The 18,168-nt window shown below is 38.0% G+C and overlaps 1 protein-coding gene across 1 annotated transcript in view; it reads left to right on the plus strand.

Moving 5' to 3' along the window:
- Positions 1 to 487: 487 nt before the first annotated feature.
- Positions 488 to 18,168, plus strand: part of LOC139739965 (MAM and LDL-receptor class A domain-containing protein 1-like) — a 31,026-nt gene continuing 13,345 nt past the window's right edge. Inside the window, exons 1-9 of the mRNA XM_071650562.1 lie at positions 488 to 557; positions 2,563 to 2,760; positions 3,873 to 4,138; positions 6,730 to 6,817; positions 11,675 to 11,824; positions 15,091 to 15,362; positions 16,092 to 16,185; positions 16,593 to 16,760; positions 17,851 to 18,116. Coding sequence (XP_071506663.1) covers positions 488 to 557; positions 2,563 to 2,760; positions 3,873 to 4,138; positions 6,730 to 6,817; positions 11,675 to 11,824; positions 15,091 to 15,362; positions 16,092 to 16,185; positions 16,593 to 16,760; positions 17,851 to 18,116 — 1,572 coding nt within the window. The remainder of the gene's footprint in view (positions 558 to 2,562; positions 2,761 to 3,872; positions 4,139 to 6,729; positions 6,818 to 11,674; positions 11,825 to 15,090; positions 15,363 to 16,091; positions 16,186 to 16,592; positions 16,761 to 17,850; positions 18,117 to 18,168) is intronic.

Here is an 18,168-nt window from a genome sequence, read left to right on the forward strand (position 1 = left end):
TACATTGAAAAAAAAAGCCTCACTATAGAGTCTCTTTGTATCATCTTAACTGCCAGACACTGACACTAAAATGTCCTAAGTAACTTGCAGTCCATGTTATTTGTTGTTTGGATAGCTGTAAGTTATAAGAGGGAAAATGTAGTAAACAAGTCCTTTGGACCTTCATTTACTTCTTCGAAAAACGCCGATAGGAAAGTTAGCTGCGGGCAACATCCTTCGCAACGAAATAACTAAACTCATCTCTTGTGCTATAGTTTGGTCTTCACCTTAGAGAAAGAAAAACAAACCAAAAACAAACAGAAGAGTTTATCGCCGTGTAACCTCCCATAGAATTAAGTTTATCTTCCGTTTATTACTTTATGGGTATACCGTCGACCCGCCGGATTTGCATAAATCTCTGCCCACGATTGCGGAAAAAATCTCGTGACGTGCAATTCCATCCGAGGAAATCATTTGGGCCTCGGACGCTGGATGCAATTGGATCATCATGGCGGCTATCTGGACTACATTGAGGCTGACTGTCTTGGCCAGCGTGTTCCTTATAGGATCACTTTTATGTGAGTCTTATTCTTCGTGTCAGAAAGTTCTTACAAAAGATTTATTAATATGAGCATACAGAGCCGAAGATGATTTTTTTTTTCACTCGTAACTTTAAAGTGATATGATAATAAATGTACTTTTTTTTTTTCTTCCCAGCAGTTTCATTAGTAAGTTCTTATGATTTAGATACCAAGAGATAACACCAACTTTTGACATTCCGTCAATTAGGATATCGTGACGGACGGCACAACTTTTTGATTTCAGTTTTAAAACGGAAATGTACCCCGAATTAAAGATTTTGTAGCATACTATAACCAAATTTAGCATGAATTTTGAAAGACTTCAAGACTCAGGCGCCATAATTTTGAGCGATGAGATAATCATTCAGTTTCACAAAGTGCAGCGATATGCTGGAATCAACTGAGAATTCTTTAGTTGTTACATGGAACGTAACAATTTTTGTAGGCGAAAACTCAATAAAGACGTGTTAGTCAAATCCAGGTAGATAAAAAAATACAGAGGAAAAATAAAGGATATCGAAAAATAAGTGGAAAGGAAGACGATTTTTTTTTTCCTGAAAGAGAAAAAGATCGAAAGTGAGGAGGAAAAACAAAATATTAATTTGAAAAACAATAAACAACACGGAATTAATCAGATTATACAATTCTGGAATGGCATGTACATGCGTATTTAGGAAACAAACAGCACTTAGACATAAAATTATATAATTACCATTCGAAGTCACTGCGTTGTAACCCAGTATTTCAAAGTGCTATACTTCTACCCGCTGAACTCCAATGATAGATACAGAAACAAACATAATATACTCGTTTATTCTGTAGTTTATTCTGTATTCATGTTAATACGGATACAACATTGATATGTGTGGATATGTTTGTTCGGGTGATGTTCGTCATGCCGAAGGTTAGTTACATAGTTATCTGAAAACAAAACAAGGTTCGTTATTCCTAAAAACACACCTGAAGATGTCCATTAATCAGAAAGTGAAATAGAGCGTTATTCTGAAGGTGTGTTATATTCCGAAGGTTGGCTAATTCGAAAATGAAAAGAAGATGAGCACTAACAAACTTTCGGAAAAAAAAGAACATTTGTATTACGCTCTCGGATTGACGAACCTTCGGAATAATTAACATTTTTCATTTCTGGATTAACGAACCTTCGGAATAGCAAGTCTTATGTCATTTTCTGATTAGCGAAAGATATCTCATGGTGGCGAGATTAAAAAAAAATAACCCTTGTAAAAAAAGAGTAGCTATTATCAAGGAGGAGCAAGAGCCTGATAGAATTTAATTATGCTGCAGTAAAATGAAGCGTTATAATAGTAAGATGGTTAAATCTACCGTGGAACCTAGCTCCATCATAGTCAAGCATGTCACGTGGCAGGTGTTCTTTGATTAGAACTCTATAGCCCTCTTGGATCAGATGACTTCACAAACTATTATAAGAGAATGTGTGCTATGCGACTTGGGTATCATAATTCAGCGAATGACGGTGCATCTGGGCAAAAATCATCAACATCACATGACTACCCATTTCCGATTTTGCTATTAAAAAGCATGCCTTGAACGGACAAATTATTGATTTCAACACTAACATTTACGTAAGTGATGTTTTTGTTAAATCTTTGTGATATTCAACTTCTTCTTTCACTATATCTATCGATTTTGTTTTCTCTCTTGTCAACCTTATTATTACGATTATTATACAATTATGATTATTATTATTTTTATTATTATTATTATTATTATTATTATTATTATCATTATTATTATTATTATTATATTATCATTATCATCATCATCATCATCATAAAGAGAATTCTCATCGCTATAAATCAGTGCTAATACCAGTTAGCAATGGTCGCGATACAAAAAACAAAAACAAAAAATCCGAAAGCAATATGTATGCTTAGAAGTGTAAAATTTAGCGCTATCAATATTTGTCCCTTTGTCATTCCCACTGTCGCGCGACGATTTGACTGTTAACGTCTGCGACGAACAGCTTCTTGCCTGGCGGCTACCACTTCGTCCCCTTACGCCGACTCGTATGCCTGCACATACGAAATCACCATCGCCCATCCACTGTGCGACATGACACAGGATACAACGGACAATTTTGATTGGCTGAGAAAGACGAGCGACGACGACACCTTCACTGATCCCGAACCGCTGGTTGACCACACCTACGAGGTCACCCATGGTAAGTCTGCGACCAAACTGAGCAAGATATGGTTGTTGTGACAGTGGTGGTAGTATTGGTGTGTGAGGCCTATGAAGGGCACTCCCCCTATATGGATCACAGTGGTTATGGATCATTCACTTCTTTCTCTGTAACAAGAGCACCATTACAAAGTGCCACCTCATTGATCCAGTAAAGAGAGGAAAGCTACCCATGACAGCTTTGAAAAATATAAGTTGTCGATTTCAAGACCGAGTGATAATTATCCATTTTAAGGCTTTGAAAAGCCCTGGAAAGTGATAAGTAGAGATTCATGCCTAAAATTTGAGCAGGAAAAACTTCTTCGATAAGTTAACTACTAGAATAATTCAGTCAAAATATCCTTGTCTTTACTCTTCTCATGATTCTCACAACTATTATGATTAGAATAATACGACTTCTCGCACAGCTACTCATGTCTTCTCTTTCACTAATACCGGATCCGCATGTATCACTTGTAGTCACTGAAACTTCCATGAAACTCCTGTTATAACAGACACTGATTATCTGAAAACTTTAAGATATGCATCGTAAAGCTGCAATATGAACTCCATAAGTCCATGCCTAATATGGAAATACATCGCAACGACATGCAGAGTGGCAACAAAAGGAGACATACACACACACACACCTACACACACACACACACACACACACCTACACACACACACACACACACACTCACACACACACACACAATGTCATGTTTATAATTTTATATAGAATCTTTATATATGCGTGTTTATACATATGCCTATATCATATTGTGGTATAGATGGTGATATACGTACCATACGCTTTTGTCATAACATATTATTTCATATTTTGCTCAATATTTTCTATCCAATGCACACACCTCGGTTTATTGTCATTTCTTTATGACACCATGTTTGTGTGTAAAAACAGACAATATTTACTAGGTGAAGAAGACCAAATGTCGAAAGTTTCTACCAATCCAGATGGCATCCTTCGACATCCCCTGTTTCCATTTGTCGCGATTAATGTTAGTATGTTCCTTTTGTTGATTATTCATATGCAGATATAAGATCTAAACTCTGACAAACTAAAGACTTTCTTACATATTCCGCTAACAGGCCATTACCTCTATGCCCAGACGGGCATTCAGACCACCGGCGCCACCGGACGCCTGCTGCTGCCGACGCTGCAGCAAAACAGTCAGAGTCAATGCCTGCAGTTTTTCTACCAGATCGGGGGCGACAACGCCGGTAATTTAAACATGTACCAGTACACGACGTCGGCCGGACGGCCATCGACGGCCACGTGGTCGATGACGGAAGACACCGAATCTCAGTGGATCCGAGGGCTATACACCATCTCACCTCAGTCCGATTCGTACATGGTAATGTTAATGAATAAATTTAGCGATTGATCGATTGTTTGGTATTCATTTATTTATTGATGCATTCTGATTTCTTTCTTCACTTAGGCCACCTTATACCTGTCACTAACCCATATTTCCGTCTAGAGTATAAAGTCTATGAAAACACTGAAAATATTTCATATACTTGGACACTAATTGTTTTTAGTGGTGTAAATGTACAATATATACAGTATATCCTATTTGACCACTGTTCTATTCACCCTCAAGTAGAGAAACAAAAAATCAAAATATAAGAAAAAACAAACCGCGATCACTATCACTCAGGCAATACTCAAAATACAATGTAAGTTCATCTCCAAACTTGGTTCTAATCTCAATATAAGAATAAATAAAAATTGTCACGTCTAAGCGAAGAATCGCATAACTTTGAATAAAGTGTAGAATGATTACTACCGACTTCTCGACGAAGCACTGTTTTATGACGTTTTATGGCATAGGGGTGTTGAAGTGCCCCTTGCGCGGGGTGCCACGAAATAGCTACCGTTTGATTTGTGACATACTAAGTATCCTTGCTTCCTCTTAATGACGTTTACTTTGCTCGCTCAAACAGTAAAGGTGGGGAGTCGTTAGACGAGCCGTATCGGTGGGTGAGTGCTAAACTGGCGGTAATTAGGTGAGAATAGTTGTGGTAAATGGTGCAAATACCCCACATAACTACCGCAAGGAGGTAGCAAAAACCGAATTCTTTATCAAATGGTGTTTGAAGCTTTATTGAACCGGGTTTGTTCACATCACTCCATCCCTTGGCGCAGACAAAGTGGGTTTGTTGTTGTTAATGCCGTTTCATTGTCATTTAAGACGATTGTCGACCGACTGCCTTCTGCAAAATCCTTGACTTGTCCTGGCTTAATTAAGAAAAAAAAATCACATATGGAATTTCACATCCAACAAGTACTTGAATGTTCAACGGGCAAAATTGAAAGCCACGAGGACGGGCAAAATGCCACCTGAGACCTTATGCTCGAGCAGTATCATAAGTTTATCAAAGTCCTAGTCACTGTATAATCTTCGAACGTACATTTTCAACTCAGCAAAACAGGAGAACCCTTGGACCCAAATTTCACTAATCACACACAGACACATGCAGTCTCTCTCTCTCACACTCACAAACAAACATACACACACATGCACACACGCACACACACACACACATGCACATGCGCATACAGGCCAACTTTTGTAACATACTTATATCCATACACGTTTATCTTCAGATTATTTACAATTATCTCACGTCAAGCTAATTTGATCGCATATGCAAGTACATGTACACCGGTAACTCGCTCGCTTGCGCGATCCCTTTTCCGCGCAAGCCAAGGGACACACCCCTTTTTTCTTCTCTTATATTTTATTTTTGCTTCCTTCTTATCATCGTAGCCCAGTTTTTGACAGTGATCTGTGTGTGTGTGTGCAAGTGAGTGTGTGTGCTTGTGTATCTAAATGGTTGTTTCTTGTAAACTCTAGTTTTGTGCATTTATGAGTGATAAAATTGTCATTTATCAGATTACTATATTTCCCATCATAGGATGCACATTCAAACCATCTATGCAAACGTAATAGGTTGCTGTGTAATGTATTTCACTGTTGTAGAGGTTACACAGACTTCGATGTGAAGTCAAGTCCATTCTATTCTTCATTACGTTGCTGAAGATGGTAACTTCAAAGATGACGCAAAAACTGAGCTGTAAATGTGCTGTAAATAATAGCTTCTTTAAGACTAAAATAAAAGAGTTTAAATGCACATTGGCGACTTTAAACTTATCTCTCATTTTTTACACTAAAATGAATATTTCATTGACACTTTTGGACGTAAAGGCATTAAACAACACGTTTTCATTTATCATTGTTGGGGGATAACTGTTTATCATTCCATATCTTCTTGTGGTTGTGATGAAATACACACAAGCGTGTTAGCACTGCATGGTCTACAGTAACACACATGACAAGACATAGTATTGTGTAACTGTATTGTGTAAGTCAAGTTCATGTGGCATAGTTCGACAAAATTTCAAAAATGTGATCTGTCTGTCGGTCTGTCTCTAATTCTTCTATGTCCTTCCAAGTTGTTAAAAAGACGTGCTTTCGATAGATTTATAAAACATAATCTACCGAACCCGACATGATATGTGTTTAATTGTATATATTACAACGAACATCATATCTGATAATACAGTACCTCATCACTTGGATGAGGTATATTAATGGGTGCATGTCACGAGTGCAACACCCATGCACGAGTCATAGCCCAGGAGTCACGAGTCGTACAAGCCACGAGACATTCAGCACGTGAGCTTGGCACTAGGCAAATAAGGCCCATGAGTCCGACACTTGGCAAACAAGGCTGACGAGTCTGACATGTCTGATACACGTACGTTATAAACATCACGGGGCTTAATGTACGCAGAGTCGGTCTCATGGGCTTTTTTTTCCCCCCAGTGTCGGTCTCATGGACCTTATTTGCGTAGTGTCAAGCTTATGGGCCGTATGACTTGTAAGTGTCGGACTCTTGGGATGACCCCGTATGAATCTCTCTCCCCACACACACGCAGGTGGTCTTCGAAGCCGTAGCAGGTACTGCACAAAAGACATACTTTGCCCTGGATGACGTCACAGTATCTGATGGAGAATGTCCATTCTGTAAGTCAAACACTCGGAACGTAAACGAAAAATATCAGGCCTAACTGAGCACAACAATTGCAACAACTTGTGCCATTTTGAGGTCCTGTCTTTATTCTTTAATTGTCCGTATTATACTGGAAGTATGTTTGTTTTTATCGCGTTTTGTTTCGTAACGTATCAGCACAAAAAACAGAAAATTACATTAGTATTACAAATTATGAGTTTTTGATTGGTGTTGTCATTTCTGTCGTTATTGTTTACGTTGGGGCTATTACTTCATTCCCTACCAGGAATGTTGATACTAAACTTTTTGTTTTTGATCTTGCTTGGCTTGTTCAATGATATTGAATTCCGATACGATAAAGGATTAGGCGTTTGTTAATATAGTGAACTACCCGTTGTAATGAAACTCGTATCTGACTTTCCTTCTCGTTTGATTATGCGCTTTCTAGTAAAGTTGAACTAGTTGAACTTGAACTAGGATTAGCATCGTACTTTACGTATACTGTATATGTGTTAATGTAAAAACACATAAGTTTATATATATATATATATATATATATATATATATATATATATATATATATTATATCCGAAAGCTCGGGGAATAAAGGCAAGACTGAACATCACTGCAACATCTATACTGCAAGTTTTCCTTTCGTCACACATATATATATATAAAATATAATATATATCTATATATATATATATTAGTCAAATTCACAAGCTACAAGCCCAGGCACAACATGATCACCCGTAGGAGAAACTTGAAGAAAACTGGCATCAGTATAAGTGAAGACCTCACTACATCCAAACTCCAGCTCCTCAAGTCTACCATAGCACATCCAGCAGTTGATCAGGCATGGACAGCAGACGGCAGGATCATTGCTCTCCTGAAGACAAATACTGGTCACAAAATCACCAAACTCATTGCAACAATTCAAGACCTGAACAACCTTCCCAGCCCAAGTAACAATAGATGACGACAGTAATGCTTATCATTACATGCAGCAACATTTTTTTTCTTCCTCTTCTTCATGCTGACCTACTTCTGTGAATGGTTTTTCATTGTCTCACACAGTGAAAGTGAGGCATAGTCTATGACCACAAAAGTTACACCACCGAAACAGGGCTACATAAGCGCTGTACACATTTTGTAGTACAGGTTCTTGTCAGTCAACAGAGATGAAATTTGTAAATTCCTGGTGAGTTGATCTAGCTCACTCATAGTGTATATCTTCCCTATGATCAGTTTTTCTTTGTTATATGTACATGTTGATCTTTTTTATGTAATTTCGAATAGTGTTAACCCGTCAAAACTTTTCTGTCATTACATTTTACATTTTGAGCTTACAATTTTATACGTACCTTATGAATCATCAGATGTCAGGTTCTTTCACGTAATGTCGACCTTTACCCACAAGTATGGATACTGGTAATCAATATAGCATCACTGAATTCAGCGAACTGTCTAAGTCACATCCAAATACATTATTTTCTTTATTGCACATTAATTGTAGAAGTTTGAATAGGAACTACAATGAGATTGAAGCTACATTGAGTCAGATTGACTGTCCATTCAAGGTTATAGCACTTACAGAAACTTGGCTTAGTGACAATGCTCTACCTCCTCATATGTTCCATGGTTATACATTTGTTGGATCAGAACGTGAGCATAAAAGAGGAGGGGGTGTTGGATTATGTGTTAATAATCAATTGTTTTTTAAAGTCAGACAAGATTTAAGTATATTTGGAAATGTATGTGAATCGCTTTTTATTGAAATACCAAAACCAAATAAAAGTTTGCTTGTAGGGGTTTGTTATCGGCCTCCTAATCAATCTGTATCAGAATTTAATGAAAAATTAGGAGAGTCTCTGAATATTGATAAAGAGGGAAAAGATTGTGTTATACTTGGTGATTTCAATGTTGACTTAAATAAAGTTGATAGTTGTAATATTGCAAGTGAATTTTTAGAAATATTAGTATCATATTCATATGAACCTCTGATTGAAAGTTCGACAAGAATTACAGAAACTTCCAAAAGTTTGATTGATAATATTTTTGTGAATAGCGTATGTAATGTATCATCTGGTTCTATTGTCTGTGACATTTCAGATCATTTTCCTGTATTTTGTTTTCTAAATTACTCATTTGTATTGCAGAGGAAATCAAGTTATATTAATAAACGTATCATAAATGAAGATAATATTTGTTTATTCTTGGAGAAAATAGATAAAGCTGATTTTAAAATTTTATCTGATGCTGATAAGATATCTTCTACATGTTCTGATCCAAATGTTCTGTATGATATGTTTGTCGATATTGTTTTGAACATATACAATCAGTGTTTTCCATATAAGAAAGTTTGCATTAAGAGCAATAAAAATGAATGGTTCGATGAAAATCTTAGAAAAATGTATCGAAAGAAGAATATATTATACAGGAAATTTGTAAATAATCCAACTGAATATCGTAAAAATGTTTATGTGACTTACATGAACAAGTATACAAATGCCGTTAGAAATACCAAGAAAAGATTTTATACTAAAAAGTTTTTGAATGTGAAAGGAAATAGTACTGGAACATGGAAATTAATTAACAACATACTTGCTAAGAAAAAAGCTACAGTATCTGAAGATGTTGAATTCAAAGATGACTCTGGTATGATTTATAGTCAAGAGGAAATTGCTTAAAAATTTAATCAATATTTTGTGAATATAGGTAAAAAATTATCACTTAGTTTTGCAAATACTGATTTATCTGTTCATTCTTACCTCAAAGGTTCATATATTAGGTCACTTTTTCTGAAGCCAGTAACAGAAAAGGAGATTATTGATATTGTATTAAGTTTTAAAAATGGTAAATCTCCTGGTTATGATTTTATAGATATCAAAGTTATTAAAAGAGCAATTCATGTTTTATGTAAACCTTTGAGTATTTTGATTAATTATTGTTTTGAAAAAGGGGTCTTTCCTAATGCAGGCAAGGTATCAAAAGTTATTCCTGTATATAAAAGTGGTGCAAAAGATGATTTTACCAACTATCGTCCAATTTCATTGTTAACATGTTTTGCTAAAATTTTTGAAAAATGTATAAGTGTGCGATTATTGCAATTTTTAGATAAAAATGATGTTCTGTTTAAGAAGCAATTTGGTTTTAGAGAAAAACACTCTACTCTTTTAGCAGCTTGTGATTTTTTATGTAATTTAAATCTTGCCTTAGAACAGAAAGAATCTTTATTGGGGGTATTTTTAGACCTTAAAAAGGCATTTGACAGTATTGATCATGAAATTTTGTTGTGTAAGTTTTATTTTTACGATATAAGGGGGTCACCATTACAGCTGATGAAAAGTTATTTAGAAAACAGACAACAATTTACTACCTATAATTCATATTCTTCGCAAATGCAAACAATATCTTGCGGTGTTCCGCAGGGTTCAATTTTGGGCCCTATTTTATTTCTCATTTATATAAATGATTTGCCTGCTGCCTCATCTGTATTGCAATTTTTGATGTTTGCTGATGATACCAACATATTTTTGAAGCATAAAGATATTAATCAAGCGGAAGATTTGATGAATATTGAATTGGCTAAAGTTAATGATTGGTTTTCTGTAAATAAATTAGTTTTGAATGTTACTAAAACACATTTTATGAAATTCGATAATAGTAATTCAATTAATGTTGACACAGACTTATATATTAATGATACAAAGATAGAACACGTGAGGTCTGTAAAGTTCTTGGGAATTTTTCTTGATGAAGAAATGAAATGGAAAAGCCATGTTGCTCAAATTCTTAGCAAGGTTTCAAGAAATGTTGGTATCATGGGCAAGTTGAGAGATTGTCTACCTCAAAATATATTATTGTTGCTGTATAACACATTGGTACTCCCTCATCTTAATTACTGTATTGTACTTTGGGGTCAGTGCAATAAGTATCTCTTAAAGCGATTACATAAGCTGCAAAAAAGAGCTGTTAGAGTAATAACAAAGTCATCATTTCTGTCTCATTCTAGACCATTGTTTATTAGATTGAATATTTTACCAATATATCAACTCTATGAGTATAATCGTGCCATATTTATGTTTTTATATAGCAAAGAATTATTACCAGAGTTATTTAGTTCATTATTTGTAAAGAATATTGATATTCATAATTATAATACAAGATCAAAATTTCATATTCGAGTTCCATATGGACGAACTAAATTTTCACATTCATTCATAACTTATCAAGGACCAAAATTGTGGAATGATTTACCAAGTAGTATAAAAGATTGTTTAACGTTGAATTCATTTAAAAGAAAATTGAAAAAGAACCTGTTGACCAAAATTTCATAGAATCTGTAGAGTTTTCTGTATCTGTAATGATATTTTAATTTGTTTGATTTTTCAAGTGTATCCGGTTAAATGACATTTAGATACCCCCCTACACATACACACACACACACACACACACACACTGTAATACTCTCTTTTATTTCTGTACTCATTGGGGATCTTACTTATACGTTTTATGGAAACTCCATAAAAACTTCTCATGATCCCTCCACAAATCATTCATCGCGTTGTTATTTCCTTTCTTTGTAATTCACTTTGTGTTTGTTGAAACACCTTTTGGTGAATATGGTATCTTATGTGTATTGTTCTTTTACTTTGTATATTCCAATTGATGTTTATTATATCACATTTTATGTATCCTTTGTATCCTTTTAATGATTATGTGGAAATAAAGTTGAATTGAATTGAATATATACATACATGCATAATACTGAAATGTTGATATGTACGTTGTGTTCATGTAGGCCCTATGTGTTTTATATTCGATGAAGTCTTCATATACAATAACTCTCACTTACTCCACGTATTCAGTTGATTTCAACTGCACATTCGAGAGTGACGAGTGTAACTTCGTGCAGACTTTGGCGCCGGGGGACAACCAAAATTGGTACAGGGGTAAGGGCTCGACATCGAGTACGTACACCGGTCCATCCATCGACCACACCACAGGCACAGCAGACGGTAAGACATATTGATCAACCTTAAATCCATCATTCGGACGCCTAGCTCCACACAGGCAATATACAAAATTTATATAGGCAGCTATACAGTATGCCCCTTCCCCCTCCCCCCCCCCCCAAAAAAAAAATACAATCGGATTTCGGCGTTGATAACTTTCAATATCATTTTGACTGTCTGAATGGTATTAGGGTCTAAGAATATAACATATTACCTGTATTTTGCAGAAACCCCCAATTCAATTTGATTAAGTGGTCACAGAGAAATGTGGGTAGTTGTTGGGTCTGTTGAGTCTGTTTCTTTCGAGTTTAGCACTTGGATGCTCTTGGAGCAGCGAGTGTAAAAAGCTGAAAAAATTGGTACGGGACTAACGATAGTCCTGGGTCAGAGAAAGTACAGAGTTAAGAAACACAAGTGTAAAAAGGGCTAATATGTAAACACAAAGGGCAGAACTTGAGGAAAGGGATTCCAGGCATGCTCTACAAAGATCCTCATTTCTCTTTGACCACTGAAGCAAATCGGATGGTGTTTTAGTAAGATGTGGGCAATAAGTTATACTTTTATACCCTGAAATTGTATATGGATTACTTTACTATTTTTGAAGTTATCGTTGCGGAGGGTCCCATCGTATTTTTTTTTTTGGGGGGGGGGGGTACATACGGTATAATTCATTTAGTCCTATGCTATACACAAGAACAATTTATACATACACATACACAGGGTTCGACGTAAGCGGTGGCCACGTGGCTCGAAGCCACTCAAAATCAAAGATGTCTGGTCACCAAATTTCCTAAAACGTTATTCTTTTTTTCGTGGCCCGATCAGGCAGCTAACGTTCAACATAAAATTTCATATTTCCTTTTATTTCGGACCACTACGTTTCAAATAGCCAAAGTATAAGATAGATCAACCATGGGGACCATGATTCAACGTTGCACTTTGCCGTAAAAATGTCAATTGCTTCAGTTGCTCATTGATATAAAATGTGTGGGTCTTCTCTTTGATGCACGTAGCCTGTGTCTCAGAACAGTATGGTTTAATAACATTCTGTATCTTCATTTTGCCTATCTGTCTGTCATTTTGTCTATCTGAGTTGTAAGGCGTATAATGCTTGCCCCACCCTATATACATCCTCTTAATGATGTCGACGCCAAAGGGGTGGTTCTCTATAAAGAAAAATGCCGCCACTCCTTTGCGTTTAGACACAATATTGTACATAACACATGTCGATAGAGGTTATGCTGCGTTCACACCATGCAACCACACCAGCAACGTTTCAGGCCACCGTGGACAAAACGGGATGGACGTGAAACAACGCGGTGAGACGGGATAGGCAAACGTGACAGGCCGTAATTGCCGTGGATGGCGTGTCAGATTTTTAAAACTGTCAAAAAATTTACTACGGCAGTCCCGGTGCTAATGAGAAATGTTGTATGCCGTGATAAAACGGGACGAACGCAACGAATCACGACGACACGTAATAGGCCGTAACAAAACTTGGAGGCGGTTCGTAGCGGGGCGCGACGGAAAATATTGATAGTCTAGCCTGACCAGACGCTGTGAGAACAGCGTCTGATAACTAGAAAGTTCGACGGGGCAGGGACGAACAAGACTAGAACGCGAAGGGGGGAGTGGGGAGGAGAATGTCTCATCTACCCACGGCGCACTACGTTTCGGGCAAATGGGGCTGCCGTGGCCGCCGGGAACATATGGTGTAAACGCAGCTTTATTGGCGTTCCTTGCCGGGGTAATGGTCTTTGTCGCAGGCAGATAGTCGGTCCAAAATCCCTCTAAAGGCAAGTCATGGGAAGCCGTTCATCAGCTACTTAGGATATTGCCTTTGAGGAAGACATTGACGTAACACCGAACAGCGGCAGAATTCTGGTTCCTGATCCTTAGCGATACCTATTACAGAAATGCTTTCTCTGAACTTGACTCTATGCTAGACAATCGGATGGGTCGCTCTCAGAGTTCTCCGAAAGTTTGCGGAGTTAAACATTCTGCAATAGGCCATTCTTTCTTAGAATAATGTTGATCCTGATGGATCGAGGATTCGTTGAGTGTGTTAAATCTGAACAACCACATTGAGAACCGGTTATGCAATGTGCAGCTAGACGCCTCTTTTGTTCGTAGCCATGTTTCAACAGGCCTACTGCGAAGATCGAAATGCTAAACTTGAATCCTTCATGGTGTTCTGGAGGGTTGTTGAAGTTATTTTATCACTCTCTCATTTATGACGTCTCTTGAAAACTTAATCACGTTGAATAATTTGGGTGGGAAGCCAATCCTTGGAACAAAAAACCATTTAGAAAGAACGCCGTCCTTGTTGATAGAGTCGAATACCTCTCTTGGATAAATTGATTCAGTAATTCTTGCAGCTTTTTATGTGCTTTATCCGGAGCTCAGAAAAAGGTGAAATCACGGGTAATCTACATACCATTCATTATTAATGTAAGAATTAAACAGAATTCATTTCTGCAAAACCCGCTATCGAGGATTCACCAATCCCTTCTATCGGTGACATTGTCGCAAACTGTGCTGCTGAAGACTTCCCTCTCTCACGTGTCCTTGTACTCCTTCCTTTCAGATTACAATAAGCAGCAAGTAAATGATTCAGCAGCATTTTGATCCATACTTCACGAGAAATACTTTGTAACATTCAGCTTGTCTCTGCTGTCAGCACTAAACCTCACCTATCCGCTTTCGTCAAGCACTCGATTGCGTCGGGAGCTACGTTTGCACGAGTAAAGTGTCTTCTCTCGAGCACTTCGAAGTCTGGAGAATGTCCTATACTTACCAATTTGTCCGTTTTCGGTCATTGTCAGTGAAAATCCTGTCCCAGTAGGGAACTTTCGAAGAGAGGGATTCCTTGAAAGTGAATCCCCTGTTCTTTCTCATGGTGTAACTTCTTTTGCTGCAGTCCTGTCTTGTCGTAGAAAGTGAACTGCAAAGGGGCGTTGCGGCCGCTCTCTATAGAAGATTCTAATGGACTCCATCTGAGTATCTTCAGGAACTTTTCTTTTTCTTGAGACTCTGGAAAGGTAGTTTCCGCGTTGGTTTATAGAAGCAAGGCCTCATGAACGGTGAACACCACTATACTATGATAACAACAGATTGAATTTGAGACTGTGTTTTTCCAATTTATTATTATCATTGTTTTGTTTTGTTTTTTGTAACTGTGTGATTTTCCCTTTTTCTGACTCATTCATCATAATTGTTGATATTGCTTCATCAACATAGACATTTTAACGGATTTTGCTTCCCCGCAGGTTATTACATGTACATAGAAGCATCCTACATGAGTGTAGGACACACCGCGGACATGACGTCACCGGTCATGGCGGGTACGTACGACACGAACACTGCCGCTTGCCTCGTCTTCTTCTACCACATGTACGGTGACACCATCGGCACTCTTGAGGTGTACATGCGCGCCGCCTCAGAGACAAACCTTGGCGACCCTGTGTGGTCAATGACGGGCAATCGTGGTGACAGGTGGAGGGGAGCGGAAGTTGACGTGACGATAGACATGGACTTTGTTGTGAGTATTCATCTCATGTGCGCACATTCAGTGCGATCTTGACCCTCAGTTATTATTTTCTCCGTGATAAGCAGGAATTTTTCTTCATTTTTCTATTTAGGATTTTTGTCAGAGCTATCGTCCAGTTAAATATCCGCGGCGATAGCGTATAGGGGTTCATGGGTGATCAGGTTCATTCGCTGCCCACTGGGGTACTTTCGAAAATATCGAATAGCACTACCGGTCTGCGAATATGTGCATCAAAGCGTACCCTTTCGGTAACGGTCGACCCCATGATTTTATGCAGTCGGGAATCTTCAGTTATGTCTGTACTTCCATAGAGGCAAGTAATGGCCGCACATAATTTGTTATGGGGATTCTCTAATATATCCGAGTCGGGCCAATGGTATCCGCAGACTACAGGTGTTTTTTTTTAAATAATCTTCTATTAAACCTGTAAACCCAGTCAACAATTCATACATGATTGAACGAAAAGTGCCGGCTATAGGGATCGTATTTTTAGGTAAGAGTCTCCTTTCGCACCTCTAATCCAGTAGATTCATCGCAACAGTCGGCAAAACGTTTGCTCAGTCTCATTTGACTTTTCTGTGTAAGGAGATATTATTTGTCCGATGTAAGAAATGCACCGCCGTCAATCATGATTTATTAAGACCCTGAGGTCGCCTTAGATTAAACAGCAAGGTAGAGAAAAGCTAATGATCTGACTTGACCTTGTCCATGCTTCATCAGGTCTTGTTTCGGGGCATTCGAGGCGCGAGTTATGACGGAGATATTGCTCTGGATGACATCACTGTGTCTCGAGGAGAGCAGTGTCCTGGCAATCGTAAGTGACATGGAGAGTCGTTCTTCTATTAAACTTTAGAGGGAAAATTGAGTTTCTATTTCTCTTTCTGTCATCATTCGGTAGGTCTGCTCTATAAGAATAAAAGTCACATTGAAATGATATCTAAATGTTGCCTCAGATGAAACTGTGACGTCATGTACACGCAATAATAACATTGTTGTGCAGATCTGCTTTCACATGCACTTGACGCTTTTCACGCTGCTTTTTCATCGTTTTTGTCAGTGATAGTCTTGTTGGAATTGTATATTTTCAGATTTAGAGCTAGTCTTTTTTTTTTTCGCTAATGTTAAGTTACCCCTCCACCTACCTGTAAGTTCTGCGATGCATGATATTTTGTAATGAAAACATTCTACCGGAATGAATGTTCCTTTCAACAATCCGTGCAGATAAGCCGCCCCCAGGCGATCTACAGGGTACATGCGATTTTGAAGAGATCGACATCTGCGCGTACACACAGGACGATACTGATGACGCCGACTGGCTCTGGCAAAATCGCGCCAACCAGTATGTCGACTTTGGTCCCCTGGTCGACCATACCACCAACTCTGAGTTTGGTAAGGAACGACAAAAGCTTGCAGGGATTCATGGAGGAGTAGGATATATACCTCTAATGTATTGCTTTTGTTTTTGCATGCATTGACAACCGTGCAATCGTTCAGTGTTGTTTTAATCATGGACGCACGCACATGATCTATACAAGCAGGAATAATTGCATACATGTATATGTACATGTTATGAATAATCTGTATGTTTATCCATCACTTACTATGATTTTATCGGTATGTTGTGATAAAGTGTATTCGTAGGTAAAATCATTGTTTGCTGAAAAAAAGTGAAGAAGAAGACGCAAACATTTTACCCAGAATGTATAAACATTGAAGGGTTCAACGTATTGGCGACGATAAGGTCTCGATTGGAAATTTTCTGTAAGTTCTTAAAGGGAAGGTAAACCCAAAGAACAATGTGGATTGAGTGAAAGCAGCAATATTAGTAGAACACATCAGTGAAAGTTTGAGGAAAATCGGACAATCGATGCAAAAGTTATGAATTTTTAAAGTTTTGGTGTTGGAACCGCTGGATGAGGAGACTACTAGAGGATATGACGTATGAGTGGACAACAATACAAAGAAAATATAAAAGAAATTCAACAAAAATTCATTTTTCTAGAATTATGAAAGAGCAATGGACCAACCGCTTTCAGAAAGCAGGGGGAATAATTGCTACCCTTAACATATGTCAATATGAAGTTGATGGAATTTGTAATTTTCATGAAAAATTGATTTTTGCAGAATTTTCTTTATATTTTCTTGGTATTGTTGTCCACTCATACGTCATAACCTCTAGTAGTCTCCTCATCCAGCGGTTCCAACATCAAAACTTAAAAAATTAATAACTTTTGCATCGATTGTCCGATTTTCCTCAAACTTTCACTGATATGTTCTACTAATGCTGCTGCTTTCACTCAATCCACATTGCTCTTGGGGTTTATCTTCCCTTTAAATACGCCACGTCTTCTATGCATGAATATATCTATTTATTTCATTCATGCATTTTTTTTTCATGCCTGTCTGTCCATGTCCTTTCCCGCTCTTCTTTTCCCTCACCCCCCCCCCCCCCCCCACTACCACGATATTTGTGCCGCAGGTTTTTACCTTTTCCTCTACGGCGATGTGGGACACCGGAGGACAGCCCGTATGATCTCACCGTCCGTAGGGCAGCAAACCAGTCATTCCTGTCTGCAGTTCTGGTTCCACAGCTACGGCAATGACGAGCAGCGCCTCAACGTCTATTGCGTGTCGAACCCGACCTCGATCACAGATGAAGACCTCTTGGTTTATTACGAGGGAAACTGGGGGGATAGATGGGTACAAAGCCGGGTCAATATCCCTACAGAGTCTACCCCATGCCAGGTAAGGCGTTTTGGCATTCATTTTGTCATTATCTCGACCATGCCCCATCAGA

Source organism: Diadema antillarum, unplaced genomic scaffold, assembly GCF_040938485.1.
Source record: "Diadema antillarum isolate AM-2024a unplaced genomic scaffold, OU_Dant_1.0 seq00000822_RagTag, whole genome shotgun sequence".
Lineage (NCBI taxonomy): Eukaryota > Metazoa > Echinodermata > Echinoidea > Diadematoida > Diadematidae > Diadema > Diadema antillarum.